Below are 16,066 nucleotides of genomic sequence, written 5' to 3' on the forward strand. Positions count from 1 at the left end.
TGACTCGGGAATATAACTAGGTATACCCTTGATAGACATGACGTCCTTCATTCAATCAACTGTTTCACGTTTGGGTCTGGAGCTGGCGGCGGCCTCTCACCTCGGATTGCATACCCAGTCGGCAAAGCGTGATGACTACTGAACTTCGGACTGAAAGACTAGGTAGACAAACGGGCTGACGTAGAAGAAGTCTGTGCTCGTGTCAATGGTTGACACACGTATTGCAAGAGAGGACGGGTAATGCATGGTCTGAGGATGTACAATAGGTAACAGCAATTGTCGTCAACGGTCTATGGAAGTAGCAGGGACATTCGGCGGCCTCGCCACGCCGATCGCCCAAACAATACGGAACATTCGAGCTCAAAATCCCAATTTGAACCATGCAGCAGCAGCAGCAGCAGACGGAGACAGATAAACAAGAACGCGATAAAACTAGAGATTAATAACAGACAGGTAGACACAGAGAGAGAGATAAGAGACAGACGCACACGGGCAGTGACAGAGAAAGAGAAATAAAGGAGACAGGTAAGGGGAGGGCCAGAGACGCGGCATGTGATTCCAGAAGAAACAAGAAATATTGAACCGCAAAACTCCTTTCTCCAGTCTCTCTCTTTCCCTTTACCGCCCTCAGGTGTCCTCCGTTTGTGTATACATGAACACAAGCCACGCACCCGTCCACGCCGACCACACACACACACAGAAATAGTGGAAAGGAGTCCAGACCCAGTTATCCTCCCTAAATATCGAGTAGTAAGGCCCATAAGTATCCCCGAAATCCCAAGCCCCTCCCCATTTGCGCTCTCCACACCCCTTTCTTCTTCTCTCTGTGAAATATTATCCGCTCGGTAGCAGCATCGACGGCGTCATTGGCAGAGAATTATCAACTAAGGTGATGATCATCTTTCGCTTTGAAAACCGTTGCTTGATTACATGTTGCGAGGCTATCCGGGGAGGGCTTGGTGCAGATGATGTTGTTCGTCGTGCGATAGAAATAAAAGCATCTCTCTAAAGAGCTGTGGTTTGTTTAGACCGAGCTCTTGCAGAGGCCCCTCTTCGTCTTTGTCTTCTTGAGAAGGGCGGCTCTTGTCGCGTTCTCGAACACCTCACGGACACCCTCGTTGGTCTTGGCCGAGCACTCGAGGTACTTGTGAGCGTTGATTCTCTTCCTCAGAGCCTCACCCTGTTGATGAGCGCGTTAGTATACATTCCCGAGCAAGCGGGGGGAAAGCACTTGGAAACAAAAGGGGCATCATCAGCCGCCAATGTCTCAAGCCTCACGTACCTCTTCGGGGGAAACGGGCTTCTGGCTGGTCTTGCGGAGCTCCTCAATGGTCTTGGGGTCGTGGCGCAAATCCTTCTTGCAGCCAACGAGGATAATTGGGACGTCACGGCAGAAGTGAAGAACCTCAGAGTGCCACTGTTCTGGTTGTCAGCAAATTGAATCATCCAAGAGAAGGGCGCGCCAAGTGAGCGGGCGGGATACTGACCTTCTCGGAAACGTTGTCGAGCGAATCGGGAGAGTCGATGGCGAAGCAGATCAAGACGACGTGAGAGTCGGGGTAGGACAGGGGGCGGAGACGGTCATAATCCTCCTGACCAGCCGTATCCCATAGCGCGAGCTCGACGTGTCTGCCATCAACCTCGACATCGGCGACGTAGTTCTCGAAAACGGTAGGGACGTAGACCTGGGCGCAGAGAGTTAGCTGGCTGAGCAGCGCTTATTCGGATGCGGATATGATGGCGACAGGGCGGGTGTTTCGAATTTGATGGCTTGATGGTTTATCGGGCTGAGGAGATGGATGTATCCTGTTCGGGGGGAGCGAGACGCGGCAATTGGCAGGAAAATGCGTGTTTCGTCAGGCGGTTGGGGCGGTGTAGCGAACAAACGGTCGAGGGCAGGAGGTGTGTAGATGGACGTTTCAGTCCCGACAGACAAGTGTGCCTGACTTACCTCGGGGAAGGTTCCCTTGGAGAAGACGCTGGAGATTTGGTTAGCAAAAGGTTGTGATGGGGGGAGAGCGGCGGTGACGACAACGACGACGACGACGACGCCGCGCGCTGAGGGCAGCATCACTCTCTTGGATATGGATAGGGGAAATGGACATACATCAACAAACAGGTCTTGCCGCAGGCACCATCGCCAACGATGACGAGCTTTCGGCGGAGTTCAGCAGACATGGCGTCGGTTTGGTGGTTGTGTGAATAGGGGAGGAGAGATTAAGTTGTTGAATGGTTGAGTGTGATGTCGACGGACGGTGCTTTGTTGTCGACGGGTTGTATGCAAAGGACGGGAGAGGGTATCACGCGGCCTGGATTTGGTCGATAAAAGATGCAAAATGGAAAAGGGAAGGAAAATGGAGATGGGGGTGTTGGGTGGTTGTTGAAGGATGGACGGTGGTGGTAGGTAAGGTAGGTAGTGGCCGCTGGTGGTGGTGTGCTAACCTGTTCAAGTTGTGAGTTGTGTTGTGACGGAGACGGAGACGGGGAACGGAGACGGGGGGACCACCAGATAGCCAGGTGCAGGACTCCCACGGGCAAGGTTGGAAGAGGGTGGAAACCTCCTCAGCCAGCGAACCAGGGCCGGGCAGTCAGACTGGGCTGCTGCCGTAGGTGGGTGGTGAGCGAGGCAGTGGGCAGCCCCAGAGAAGCCCCAGGGAACGGGCGGGCTGTCCAGGCACAGGCAGTCACTCAGTCGGGTTCACACAGTCCCGTCTGGCAGCAGTCGCAGCCTGGAGGCTACAGGTACTGTGTGGTAGAGGAAGGCAGCGAGACACCTACCGACCAAATTTTTCATCCAACACACTAGGTACCTACCAAGATACTGCATTTCGTGTCGGAATACCCCATCACTTGTACAGGAGCCGGTAGGGGTGCGAGACGAGCCAAGAGCAAAGGGCCAGACAAGGGAAGTGTTGGCTTGATGTGACTTGTGAGTGGCCCAGATCCTCAGCAAGCGGTACGTACCGATCCCCTTCTACAATTAACGCCGTCACCTCCATTACCGTAATTCAGCTATTTGCACGCGAAAAGAGAGCTGATTTTGGTGATATTAATAGTGGACCGACGTTGAAATCGTCGTCGTCATGTTCCTTCCTGTTCCCCTTTTTCGCTACCCCGGACTTGCTGCATAAGGCTAATAAGGCCATCTCCCGAACATGACTCTCGACCTTTTTTTTTTTTTTTTTCTTCAACTTTGATGACAAGCGCAAAAGTGCACGGTGGGGACGGGCCAAATTACCACTCGAACCACTTTTAGACATCCATACCGCAGTAATCCGACACCCGACACGCTGCGCTGGCTCGGCTGGCTGTCGATCAAAGGGGGAAAGCACGCGCTGCTGCCGTGGCCCCCCAGGATTTTAGTAGAGGAAGTGGAAGCTGAGCTTTGCGAGCGAGCGAGCGAAGGCAGGCGAGGCGAGTCTCCAGCAGCGAAGATGGTCCAGTGGGCGGCGGCGATAACTGCTAATCTCCAGACTGCCTGCCCAGAACTGACCCCTGAAGGCCAAAAGGAACAGGAACAGGCACAGTGCGCCATGGGCCTCTTCCTTCCGGTCGCCTATTTTGGGTGTCCCTAGTGTACACTACATAGGTAGTAATTTACTGATAGCTCTGGGCTTTCTCAGCCATCCATTATCAGGGTCCAGGACTCTCTTGACAGTAGTAGTGAACATGGAGGAAGGGGACGGAGTGGGAGGGAGGACGGGACATGATATTAAAAACATGGAAGCTCCTGTCTTGTCGGTATACGCAGTATGTACACCACACTATACCCCATTTCCTCTCGGCTGTTTGATACACTACACAGTATATACCAAGAGACGGAGCGGTCAGCAAAGTGTCGGTGCCCAGCCGCATCTAGATAGCAGACCAGTCTCTTGAATTGCGAACATCTCAGTTGCCATGGCATTGACGTGAGCTTGTTGACTTGGTGGATGACGAAACGGGATAGGAGAAGGGAGGCTGGAGAAGGAAGCGTCAGCTGCCACCCGTCAGCCGTCAGCCGTCAACAACCAATTGGTCATAGTGCCAGATGTCAGATTACAAGTCCTACCACCCCCATGATGGTTCCCAAAGTCCTACCCGTCGGTTCACTCTGGTCCCCTCCATTGTCCAACGAAGTGAATTGTCCGGGGCTGGGAGGTGACGGGCGGCAGCCACCACTGCTTCGAGAGGACGGAAGGAACGCCAAGAACGAGAACCGATTTGTTCGATTGGGTGGAGTTTTCCATCTGGATGCGGGACCCACTCTCGCCCGCTGTCGGGGTACCTTTAACATTGAACTTCTTCGCAGTGGAAGCGCACTCAGCTGGATGCCGGCCAAGTTGAAGAAGCATGTCGAGCATAAACATTCACATTTCACTTTCAGTCGCTCGGCATGATGAGGTTGGGTTGAGGAACAAGACCGTTACCTTCAACTTGCCTCACTTGTAAGGTACCATAAGATACTGCCTACGCAGTAGTGTACTGGAAAGCTGATGATTCGATAGTAGATCTGCCAGCCGTCATGTAAGATACAGCAGCTGGCAGCGCTGAGAAACCACGGCCGTCGACCAAAATGAACGGGGCCAGGAACATGCACCGACCGCACCGACGCGTGCCACGGCTGTGGAAATCCTGGACCCTGGCAAGTACCCTCGTACCGATGTGTACCGCCGGCCGGACCCGCTACACTTTTTGATGGCTCGGCGGGACCGCAAAGCAAAGCCGCAAAGTGAAGCGACTCGGACCTCAACGGCGCCGCGCGGGACTAGAAATCACCATTTCGACGACACCCGGACCCGACCTGCCCCGGACCCCGCGACCGCCTGACTTCCCCGCGCTCCGCCCATTCGCGAAATCCCCTCCGGCCTCATCCTCCTCCTCCTCCTCCTCCTCCAGATACCCCAGCGCGCCGGACACCCCCCCACACACACATACACAACCATGGACAAGCTGCTGCGGCGTGTGCGCATGGCCGAGGGCATGGTTGCCCGCCGCGCCCAGCGCAAGAACGCCCTCCTGAAGCGCATTACAGAGAGAAAGCAGAACAAAAAGAACGGCGAAGCCTTCACTGAAGCCATCCAACAACGAAAGGCCGCCGTCGAAGCTCGCAATGAGGACTGGATGTTGGGTCCCCTCGCCCCCCGCCGCGAACTCGACGAGATAACGCTGAGCAACGGCAACTTCTTCGGCTCCCTCTCCCCCACCCGTGCCCTGCTCGAGAGCGAGGTCTCGGAAGAAGAGAGGAAGGCCCGCGTTGCCTGGTGCGGTTCTCCCAAATTCCTCTGCATTGCCCCCGGCGACCGCGTCGTGGTGATCGAAGGCCACCACAAGAACCTTATCGGCACCATCGAGAAGCTCAACACCCGGAACATGACAGTAGAGATCCAATCAGAGAAACTCAAAGTGAGCCCGTCCACCATGTCTTGATCATCATGTGCCATCATCACCGTAGATATAAATATGCTCACCAATGTGTTGTATTTCCTTTCCAGACAAACACGACCGTACCCCAGTTTATGCAGAACGACGCCGACAAGCCCGTCACGCAAATCTACGCCCGCCTTCCCATCTCCTCGGTGCGCCTCGTCCACCCGCTCAAGGATCCTCAGACGGGCGAGTACCGCGACGTGATCATCCGCGAGCTGCGCCCCCGCAACATTGTGCACGACCGCCCCACGCGCACCCGTAGCATGCGCCGCTTCGTCCCCGGCGAGAACATCATCATCCCGTGGCCCAAGCAGGAACCCATCAAGCGCGAAGACCAGCCGGCCGACACCCTGCGCATCGACGTGGACGAAAAGACCTTTGTGCCCACCCTGTTCCGCCCGCCCGCGCCCCAGCAGGTCCTCGACGAGCTCCGCAACAAGTACTCCATCTTCCGCACCCGTCATACCCCCGAGTACATTGCCAAGAAGGAGCAGGAGGAGCAGGAGAAGGAGGCCAAGAAGTCGGCCGCCAAGGCCATGCTCACCCCCGTCCAGGAGTATAACCGGAAGCAGCGCGAGCTGCGCCGTGCTCGTGGCCAGCCGGCGTTGACGGAGGAGATGCTGGCCAAGATTGGTGAGGTTGTGGCGAGGAATAAGCTCGGACACCACCAGGCCGCCGGGCTCCATCAGCCCAAGGTGAAGGAGGAGACGGTGGCACAGATCGAGAAGGCGGTTGAGCAGTTATCGCTTGGTGGGGAGGAGGATGCGGCCACGACGACGAGCCCTGAGCAACCAAAGGTTTAAAGGGGGTTTTGGATGAATGAATGGGGAGTGTGGGTGTGGTGGAACATGCTTGGCCGTAAAGATTCCTTCCTTAAGAAACTTTGCAAAGTTGAGAAAAGCTTTGTGCTGAGTGTGAAGAGGAATGAATAATGGGGATCAAGTCTTGACTGGTCGAAAAAAAAGCGGCAGTTCCAAATTTTTGTGTGTATTTTTAGTGTATATGGTCAAAAAGGTATACAAAATGCATTTGGGTCAGATCAAAAAGGGGGGGCATTAGATGGGCGGAGATACGAGATTCTTCAAGTGGTGTAGAGGATCAAAGACCCCGAACCTCACACCAAATCGATATGGTCTTTATGTGCCTCCAACCGCAAGCATAGAAAATATCCAACGTATCTCAACTCGGGAGGATGGTATTAGCCGGACTTGCGCAGCATTTAATGCGACAATGGGTTCGACTGGGCAGGCAGTTCATATCTGAGCTTTTCCTATAATTCTATTACAGGCAACAAGATCTTTCAACATTCTTTTTATCCTTTTCTTGTAAGCTCGATGCGGTTTGTCGAGAAGAGGCTCATATAAACAGCTATGAAGAAAAGAGGTACTTTGCACACCTTTTGTTTTCTTCTCTATCGTAATTTTGAGACAACCTACCTATGTAATCGGAGAAACTATCAAAATCTTTGTTCTTATTGGTTTTTTTTTGTGTTTTGAGTTCAACATTTTAGATACTTTCTCCTTCAACAGTAACGACTCAACCCCCTTTTACTTCATCCATCCTTTTCCCTCTCTATCCATACATCCAGCCACCCACAACCCCTTTCTTTCCCTAACGACCACCCAACAAACTCAACCTCTCAAACTTCTTCACCACCGGCTTACCCACCCCGCGTCTCATAGCCTCAATACTATCCGCCAACACTGCATCACCACCCGTCGGTCTCCACTCAGCACCTTCCCATCCAGCATCCTGCTCTCCTGCTTCCTGCTGTTGCTGTCCATCCTGCTGCTGCTGCTGCTGAGGCCAAACCTCCTCCACAGCCCTTACACACCCCTCCACAACCTCCGCCATCAACCCCTCCACCGCTCTCGCCCGCTCACTCATCCCCCTCCTCACCAGAGCACACACCAACCTCTCCACCTCCAGTCTCGCACTCCCCTCCACTCTCTCCACCAACCTCCGCACACTATTCACCAGATACTCCTCCTCGTACACCGTCCCCTTCCGTCCTCTCGCCCGCTTCTTCTCTTCTCGCTTGCGGTTCTTGCTCGTCGCCCGCGACACGTTACTCGCCACCGTGCCCGTTACTTGCGACCCTTTACCGGTGTAGCGCGTAAACAGCGAAGCGGAGGTGGACACCCTTGACGAGGCAGCTACTGAGATGTCGTCGGGGATGTCTCCACCGGTACCAGTGCGCGCGCCAAAGGGGTTTTCGCCTTCGTAGAAAGCTAGCGGGTCCTCGGCGGCTTTGAGGCGGAGTTCGGCGATGCGGGGCACTTGGGCTTTAAGTTGCGATTTGCAATCGGCGAGGAACTCGGTAGAGGAAGAAAAGGCGTCGAGGAGGCCCGGGTCGAGATGGGATTCGAGGAGCTCGGGCTGGGAGTGCAGGGAGATGAGCCGGAAGGCGTCGGCGAAGAGGTAGCCCTTGCAGAGGGCGGAGATGGCGGAGGGCAAAGAGGCCAGGTGCTCGGCTTGGATGGTGGCGACGGCGGCCCAGTCCTTGGCTTCGCGGAGGGCGTCGGCGAGGGTGGAGGCGATTTCGTGCCGTTGGTCGGGCGTGAGAGAAGGGTCGAGGGAGGAGGTGAAGAGACATTCGCGCCAGGAGGAGGTGCCGGCTTTGAGGTAGCATTCGGTCGCGGCTGGGTAGTCGCCTAGGGACTCGTAGGCCAAGCCGGCGTCGCGGAACTTGGAGAGGGAGCGGAGGTGGGCGGCGTAGAGGGCGGTGATGGTGCGGAGAGGGGTGGGTTCGTTGCGGTAGAGGGCGAGGGCGGAGGGGTAGAGTTGGTGTTTGACTATGTAGGACTCGACTTCGTCGGAGTAAGTGTTGGCGATGGCCCGGAGGTGGACGAGCGCCTTCTCGTGGAAAGAGAGGTGGTCGTCGATGGTGAATTGCCGGCGGAGAGGGTCCATCTTGTGCAGCGACTGGATGAAGGGGAGGTATTCACGCGGGTCACGCTGGGATTGTTGGGCGACAAGAAGAGTCAGCTCGAGGTTGTAGAGCGAGAGGGCGTGGTCGTAGAGTTTGTTGACGTCGACCAGGAAGCAGATATGCTCGACTGCGCGCTCGGCTAGGGTTTCGTCTTCTTCCATGAGGGAGGCGACCACCTGCAGACCGTCCGAGAGGGCGGGAGGGTTCTTGCAGACGTGAGCGGTGATGATGTTTTGCAGATTGGCGTTCTTCTTGGCCTTCAAGCTGTGCAGGACGGCGTCACAGATGGTGTTGATCTTGCTGGTCTTGGGAGCAGTGGTCAGGGCTGGCTGGATAGGGGCTGTGACGACGCCAGCCTTGGTGTTGCGGTACATGGTTTGCGTAACATCTTCCTCCTTGAGGGTGGACAGGAAGAGGTCAATGTCGGCTGCGTTCTTGACTTGGTCGAGGAACAGGCCAACGTTCTCAAGCAACTGCTCAGGGCGGTGATCGTAGAGCAGGTTCATGTCCACACGCTGGGTGCGGCATGTGGTAAAGGCAGCACCGTACTCCTTCTGCTCGACTAGTTGTCTGATACCAGCCAGTACCATGGCGCGTGGATAGATGGTCTCGAGATTACCGCGAGGCATCTGAAGTACGATGCTCATCCTGGAAGGCATAGCCGTGACGAGGCGACCTCCGCGCTCAATGCTTCTGCAACGCTCATCGGTCTCGGGGTCATCCAGCGGCACGTCGAGTTCTTCAACATTGGCCGTCAGGTGGATAAACTTGACAAAGTGATTGCTGGTCGTGTAGATAAGATGCTTGTCCGTGACGACAAAAGATGTGCAATTCTTGACCAACTGACGAGAGTCGGCGTAAAGATGACCATTCCTAGACAGACCAAAAGCGATGAACTGGTCTTCATAGGTTGTGTAGGTGGCCCATGGGAGGAGAGTAGGAAACTTGCCCAGCACAGTCTCACCATTTTCCACAGAAACGCGGGTGATGTTGCCCTGGCGATCCTGAACGACTGTACCATCCTCAACCGATGTTTCATCAGCAGAAGTAAGAGTGACAGCCTGCAAACCAGTGCCAACTTCACCAAGCATCAGTTCTTCGTTAAAGTCCCAGGCGGTGATCTGTAGCTGGAAATCATCCAGCGAGAGTACTTGAACCTGGGAAGGAGCCGCGAAGGCGATCTGTAGCTGACACTTGTTCTCGAAGTTGTCAAGCGAGATAGTCTTGATCAGCTTCGGAGCGGCACGGTGACCAGCAGGGCCCTGCTTTTCAAGGGCAAAGAGGTGCATGCCCTTTTGGTGCAAGACAGCCATCTGGAAAGCATCTTTGGAGAAGGCAATGTCCGTTACCGGGTAGTCCACCTCAATATCGTAAAGAGCCATGGGGGGAGGAACATTGGCCGTTTGGAAAGGAGTGAACTTGATGGTGCGTCCGTCAATGACTGCGACATCTCCCATACCGCCGTACATGGGGCCACGGGCAATGGCCAAGACAAATTCGAACCATACCGCTCTTTCTGTGGAGTCGTTAGCCTGTGAACAGAGATGTTTGATAATATGCTTTGGTGTACATACCCGCAGCGGCTACAGCAAAAAGAAGCGGCTTCTCCGCGTGCCACGAGAACCAAGGGAGTGTCCAGTGGCTTTCACCCTGGAACTGCGACGCGAGCTGAGCATAGTCCGCACAAGGAAGCTCCTGCTTTAAATACCAGTGATAGTTGCCCATGGTATACAGCTGAACCCTGTCTCTCATGATGACAGCGAGAACAGTCGAGTCCGAGTTCCACTCGAGCGCCAAGTCCTCAGCAACTTCGGGCCGGTCCTGAGGAATCTGGAGAGTAAACTGTCCATGTCTGAGACCGTTTCTCTCAAAGAAGACGACATCGACATGATCGGAGAACCGTTGGATGCCAGCCATGAGGTTACCCTCGGGCCGCCAGCTGAGACTGCCCTCCAGACCATCAACCGGCTCACTGACGCTGTCCAGCTCGCCGTCACGGTTGTACACGCGGATTACTCTGCGGCCGCCGCTCTCTTGAGAGAAGAAGTTGACAGCCACATAGGCGCCGTCACCCCGCCAGCTGATACTGCATTTTTGGAGGTTGTCGTTGGCGCTGAGTCTGCCCTCGTCTACCTTCTCGGGGATGGTAGGATCCCTAAGAGCCTTGGCCTTGGCGCCCCTGCCCTGGAACTGCGTCTCCTTCTTACCCCATCCGACGGAGACGTGCTTGGAAAGCTTGAGGTCGTCTTCGGTCATGGTGGCGGAGGTGATGACGTCGAAGGCGCGGCTCATGAAGAGGACTTTGGCGTCGCCGGTGGCTACGATGAGGAGTTCTTCGTCGGGGGACCAGCGAGCACCGGCGACGGAGGGCTCTAGGGTGCCGACTATCTCAACGTGAGCCTCGCCAGGGACGCCGTAGTCGTCCTCGACAACGGTAATAATGTCACCGCCGGCCATGATGACGCATGTTGTGAGGGTGTCGGGGAAGTAGTGCAGGCTCTTGATGGTGTCTGGCTCTGGTTCCGAGCCATTCTGTCTGAGGACAGGCGCGGCATCCCATGATGCTACAAGTTTGGATTCACTACAGAAGATTGGAACGGAGGCTTAGCTAGTGTTCTATCCATGAAATGACTGAACTACAATATCCAAGCAAAAGAGAAAAAAAAAACAGTACGAGCACAGTCATCATCATGTATTGTGTGAAGAAGGTCTTACAGGTTCGAAGGTTCAGAAGAGTCCTTCACGAGCCTCACCAGCTCGACTCGGGAAAAGTCTTGGGTAGGGCCATGAGCAAGGATGATCTCATCGCGAGATACGTCCCAGCAGGAAGCCGAGATGGAGTTGGAGGGCAGGGGCTGTTCTTGACCCGGCCTGTATGCGCCGTGCCCGATGTTGCGCAGATTCCGCATTGCAGCTGGCCGATATGTGTGTCAGGCAACGCCTATTCTCTACCTACACAAAGCTGCTTTCAAGACAGCTGGGCTGAGGTGAGGGTAGGAGTCGTTTCGGTCTTTACTGGATGGGCAGATGGGGTACCTAGAGGTTGTATCGAGACTAGTGTGAGATTCAAGGCCAGCCTTGGTGGTGATGCATGAACGGATATGTGGTTCGACTAAAAGGGGAATAGGTGAAGTCAGAGATTTTGGAGATCTGAGATCGTGTAAGAAGGTCTGTATTTGGTTGTATTGTCGGAAACTTTCAACGGCTCAAAGACTGCCCAACGACAACCCCATCTCAGACTGTGAAAATGAAAAAAAAAAAAAAAAAAATAAACTGACATGAAAATGGTTGAGTGGCAATTACATGTGAACGGAAGATATCTCAAACTTTTGCATTACATTGAGTTGAATGAAGTACATGGAAGTATGTAAGGGCAGGATGAACAAGTGTATGAGCAGTGTATGTGCAGTGTATGTTCTGTAAGGTGAGGCTTGACGTTTTTGTTGGTATCATCAACAGCCCCGCCTCTGTCACGACGTGTGTTATGATGTAGCGAATCAATAAGCAAAGAAACAGAGGGTGGTAAAAGGGACCCAGTACCTACCAGTTAAATGAACCCTTTGAACTGTCTCAAAGATGTTGACTCTGGGTGGTGAACTTGGTCTCACAACTCAGTTTGATAGACCAGTTAGACGCTGGCAGCCCTGTCACCTTCTAAGACTGGAGGTGAAAAGAGGGGTTCACTGATTGCAGGGAGCGACAGTTTTGTTTCTTTTGGTTCGGAGTTGCAGTTTCCTGACTTGTGCTTTCAGGATTTCACACTTTTTCGCCCCTCCTTGACTCCTTCAATTGAGTGATGATTGGACGAATCGCAGTCGAGAAGGCGCCTGTTGCGGCGGGGATCTGGTAGTCTTGTCTAGGCACAGCACAGCGGGCAGTAGGCGAATCCGGGGTTTGGTCTTAGTTGGTCGAATTGCGCTGAACCCATGCAACTAAGGGTTCGTACTTGAGAATGGATACTCGATCGAGCGATGGGGTTTTGACCGTGGTAGTATTGAAGATGCAGAAGACGCAGAAGACGACAGTAAATCCAGTTTGCGGCAACAGGAGCTGGCCGAAAAACATCTGATATCGGAAGAGGGCTTCTGCAGTGCTACAGGTAGGCGCCGTTGAATGCCCTGGATATGCAAATTGATATACACCGGTAGCCAGGAACAGTCATGACAGTCACTGACAGTCACTGATAGCACCTGTGTTCTTCGAGTGTCACAACAGCAGGAACACCAAGGGAGATGCTGCTCCAGTCTCAGATTTGTGGGCTTGGGAGAGGGGAGGAAAACGTCTGCCGTATGTTTCTGGGTACTTTGGCATGCTGCATGTTATGGTGCAACTGTCATGTACTCGGTACTTCAATCAAGTTCATTAAAGTGTGTGCAGCTGGGTGAGGTCCAGAAGCTTTGGCAAGACTGTGGCGCCACTACGGCTTAAGTCTGACCAATCGCAGAGCATCGCGGTCTGCCGCTTCGCTCCATTTGCCTGCCATAACCACCTTATTGCACCACCAAAAAAGGGAGAGCGACCCAACAAAAACGAACGACCATCGAACCAAACCAAACCAAGACGGGAGGGAACAGAACGATGCGGAGTAAATGTATTGTCGTTTGTAACAAAAAGAAACAAATAAATAAACAAGGCAATTCCACATCCATTCGTTCATCACTGAACCCTCTCTGTCCATCCGTCACATCATTGCTCCATCGCAGACTCTCCCTCTCCCCTACTTTGACGACTACAACCAGTAGTATCAAAACCCATCAAGCGAGAACGCGAAGAACGAGGCGAAACCGACCGGGACGAACTCGGCTTTACACGTTTGGGCGCGTCGGTCGGAGCATTCATTGCACCCGACCATCCATCCTGTGCTGCTAATTGCTAGTACATATCTGCACCTGGCCCAACACGGCCATCGTCCAAACTCGACCAGTCCAATCTGATATTTATACCCAACCACCGGCCGACACATCGCGGACGGGCCTCTTCTCTGCTGCATCTTACGTACATCATTGCTCTCCCAACATCTAGGATCTCTATCTGATCTTTGGGGATCAACCTGGCTTCATAACAGCTTGGGGAGCGTCGTTCCTGTCCCGCATCCCCGCGCGCCGCATCCATACGTCAAATCATACACCAATTGCGGGAGGTTACACCGCTGGCTATCTTAATCACCAAGCTTCCCCGGATTCTTCTTATCTTGTTAATGTACCCCGGACTGTCACTTTCAACTTGTACATTCATCAATTGCTTCCAACTATACCCATAACCATCCAAGGAGTGAATTGAATCCATACTACATACCGTCATCATCATGGACGTGGCTTACAACCAACACTCGAACGCCGCCCGGCGCAAGAACCGCTCCTCAACAAACCTCAACTACCTCTCCCTTGCTCCCTTGACCTCCAAGCTCCCCATCGACAATGATGACTTCCTGGAGCAGTACCACCAGCAATTCGAGCACGTACCTCACAGCACTTCCTACCTCGCGGGCAAATCTGCTCCAACCACTCCTCGTCTGATCTCCCATTCGCCCGGTCCCCACCCTGCCCGCGCCGCTACCATGACAGGCACCGGTATGAACCACTCCCGCGGCAAGTCTGCTCCGGCCGCCAGACTACCCAAGTCCAAGTCGACCACCCATCTCGGCAGCAAGAGCGGCGCCGCTTCCCCCACACACAAGCGCCGAAGTGCCGCTGCCATTGCTGCCGAGAACGAACGCAACTTGTCTGACTGGCTCCTTCGCGCCGGTGCCCTCATCTCCACCGAGACCCGCGAGTCCAAAGGCCAATCATGGCTCGTCTCCCGCGCCAGCTCAACCTCCCTGACCGGCCTGCACAATGCCGAAGAGGAGGCCTTTGAGCGAGAGCTTGCCCGCGAGCGTGAACTGCTCCTTCAAAACACCGCTGCCAACGCCGTCTCTCGCAATGCCAGTCGGGCCGCCAGCCGCAATGCCTCGCGACGAGGTAGCATGGTAATCAACACCGGCTACAACACCAACATGATCGACGACGAGTATTACACCACCGCCTCACCCATCCACAGCCGTCTGGGCAGCCGCTCCCACAGCCGAACCCAGCTCGCCCGCACCCCCAACGAGCGTCACGCTTTCGAGCACGGCGCCGGCTACTTCCACCACCACGGCGTGCACAACAACAACAACAACAACAACAACAACAACAACAACAACAACAACAACAACAACAACAACAATCACCATCACCACGAGGTGGGCATCACGGAAGAGGACGACGAGGACAACAACGGGCCTGGTCCGGACTTTGTTAACCTCGACGAGAAGCTCGAAATGGCCCACTACAACCAGGAACAACTGCTGCTCGACAGTGACGCCGCGTCCTCCATCATTGAGGACGAAATCGCCGTCCGCCGCCTGGTCAAGGACCGTAACATCGGCTCCTGGTTCGGGCGCGTGCTGGGTGTACAGCTGTTTGCCGTAGAGGAGGAGGACGACGAGGAGGATTCCTCAGACTCTGACCGCGATGACGATGACGACGGTCATCTGGCGTATGGTAGTAGCAGACAACACTCGGAGGGACAGTTGACGGAAGATGACGGTGGCTCGACGACCGAGACAGACTCGTCGAGTGAGGAAAGGAGGAGGCCGCACGAGAAGCAGAGGAAGGACCAGAGGCGGTTTGAAGATGCGCAGCTGTCCAAGCTGGTGGATGAGCGGGTGCCCCCGCCCAAGGAGGAGGGTGGGACATGGCATGATGCTGCTTGGTTGTTGACTGTTGCTTCCAAGGTCATTTTCTGATGGACCAAGATATGGGTTTGAAATCCACAGAGACAGAAGTTAAAAGCTAACTTGAAAGATACAGACTATGGGAATACAAAGCGGGAAATGGAGTTTGGGTTGGCGGTTTGCTTGGTTTTATTCTTCCATGTGTACATAGGGGGTTTTGTTTACTTTGTCATCTCATGACTTGATCAGGTAACGGTTGTCCTTTCGAAATACGAATCACTTACCTATACGCTCTTTTCGCCCATGTCGGTTATTATGAATGATGGCCCTATATCCACACATATCTTTGGACGAGCATCCTACTTATAAACCATCATTATATCGAATCATCTACATAAGCTGCGGTTAAGGTCAATGGCCCTGCTGGTGCTTGCCTCTCCAAGGCATAAACATCGTTTTCATGCCAACCTATCTTTGCCCATGATGATCTAGATCCCATATCATTTTCTCTTCGATTCCACTACACAACAGGGAAAGACAGGGCTAGAGGAACGTACATGATACTAAAAGTGTTAGAGGTAACTAGAGTATATACTCTTTGGATACATTACCCCTAGTCGCCACCAAATCCTGACTCTAGAACTACTCCATGTCAATGGACAGACTGGCTGTACATAGTCCACAACACAAGCACAATGTTTGACAGCAAGTGTTGCCTCTGCCCCTTTTATATATATATATATATATATATATATATATATATATATATATATATATATATATATATATCCTCTTATGAACTACTAATCTATCTACCACTTGAGGTAAAAAATACTCTGAGAGAGAACAAAGTACATCCAAGCCAGTAAATCAATAGTCAACACATCATCTCCCCCTAGAGTAGGTAGGTAGGTAGGTAGGTATTACCAACTAACAACCTCTACCAACAGCCGAATTTCAACTATCTAGTTCCTATCAGCTTGAGTTTGATATCGCGCCTGTTTCATATCCCTCCTTTTTATATATAT

At 53.6% G+C, this 16,066-nt stretch overlaps 4 protein-coding genes across 4 annotated transcripts; 2 read left to right on the plus strand and 2 right to left on the minus strand.

Moving 5' to 3' along the window:
- Positions 1-254: 254 nt before the first annotated feature.
- NEUTE1DRAFT_117265 (GTP-binding protein RHO-1 protein) lies at positions 255-2,456 on the minus strand (the record flags this gene model as incomplete). The annotated part of the gene is made up of 5 exons (XM_009853612.1): positions 255-1,180; positions 1,283-1,417; positions 1,488-1,685; positions 1,952-1,979; positions 2,108-2,456. The coding sequence occupies 5 exons, from the start codon at positions 2,176-2,178 to the stop codon at positions 1,025-1,027; spliced, it is 588 nt and encodes a 195-aa protein (XP_009851914.1).
- Positions 2,457-4,923: 2,467 nt separating this feature from the next.
- Positions 4,924-6,212, plus strand: NEUTE1DRAFT_101579 (uncharacterized protein; the record flags this gene model as incomplete). Its single annotated transcript, XM_009853613.1, has 2 exons — positions 4,924-5,385; positions 5,475-6,212. 2 exons carry the CDS (start codon positions 4,924-4,926, stop codon positions 6,210-6,212), a joined length of 1,200 nt encoding a protein of 399 aa, XP_009851915.1.
- A 587-nt stretch (positions 6,213-6,799) lies between these two features.
- Positions 6,800-11,250, minus strand: NEUTE1DRAFT_122867 (uncharacterized protein; the record flags this gene model as incomplete). Its single annotated transcript, XM_009853614.1, has 3 exons — positions 6,800-9,857; positions 9,916-10,922; positions 11,057-11,250. The coding sequence occupies 3 exons, from the start codon at positions 11,248-11,250 to the stop codon at positions 7,021-7,023; spliced, it is 4,038 nt and encodes a 1,345-aa protein (XP_009851916.1).
- Positions 11,251-13,018: 1,768 nt separating this feature from the next.
- Positions 13,019-15,328, plus strand: NEUTE1DRAFT_117268 (uncharacterized protein; the record flags this gene model as incomplete). Its single annotated transcript, XM_009853615.1, has 1 exon — positions 13,019-15,328. One exon carries the CDS (start codon positions 13,647-13,649, stop codon positions 15,108-15,110), a length of 1,464 nt encoding a protein of 487 aa, XP_009851917.1.
- Positions 15,329-16,066: the final 738 nt, after the last annotated feature.

Source organism: Neurospora tetrasperma (assembly GCF_000213175.1).
Source record: "Neurospora tetrasperma FGSC 2508 unplaced genomic scaffold NEUTE1scaffold_4, whole genome shotgun sequence".
Lineage (NCBI taxonomy): Eukaryota > Fungi > Ascomycota > Sordariomycetes > Sordariales > Sordariaceae > Neurospora > Neurospora tetrasperma.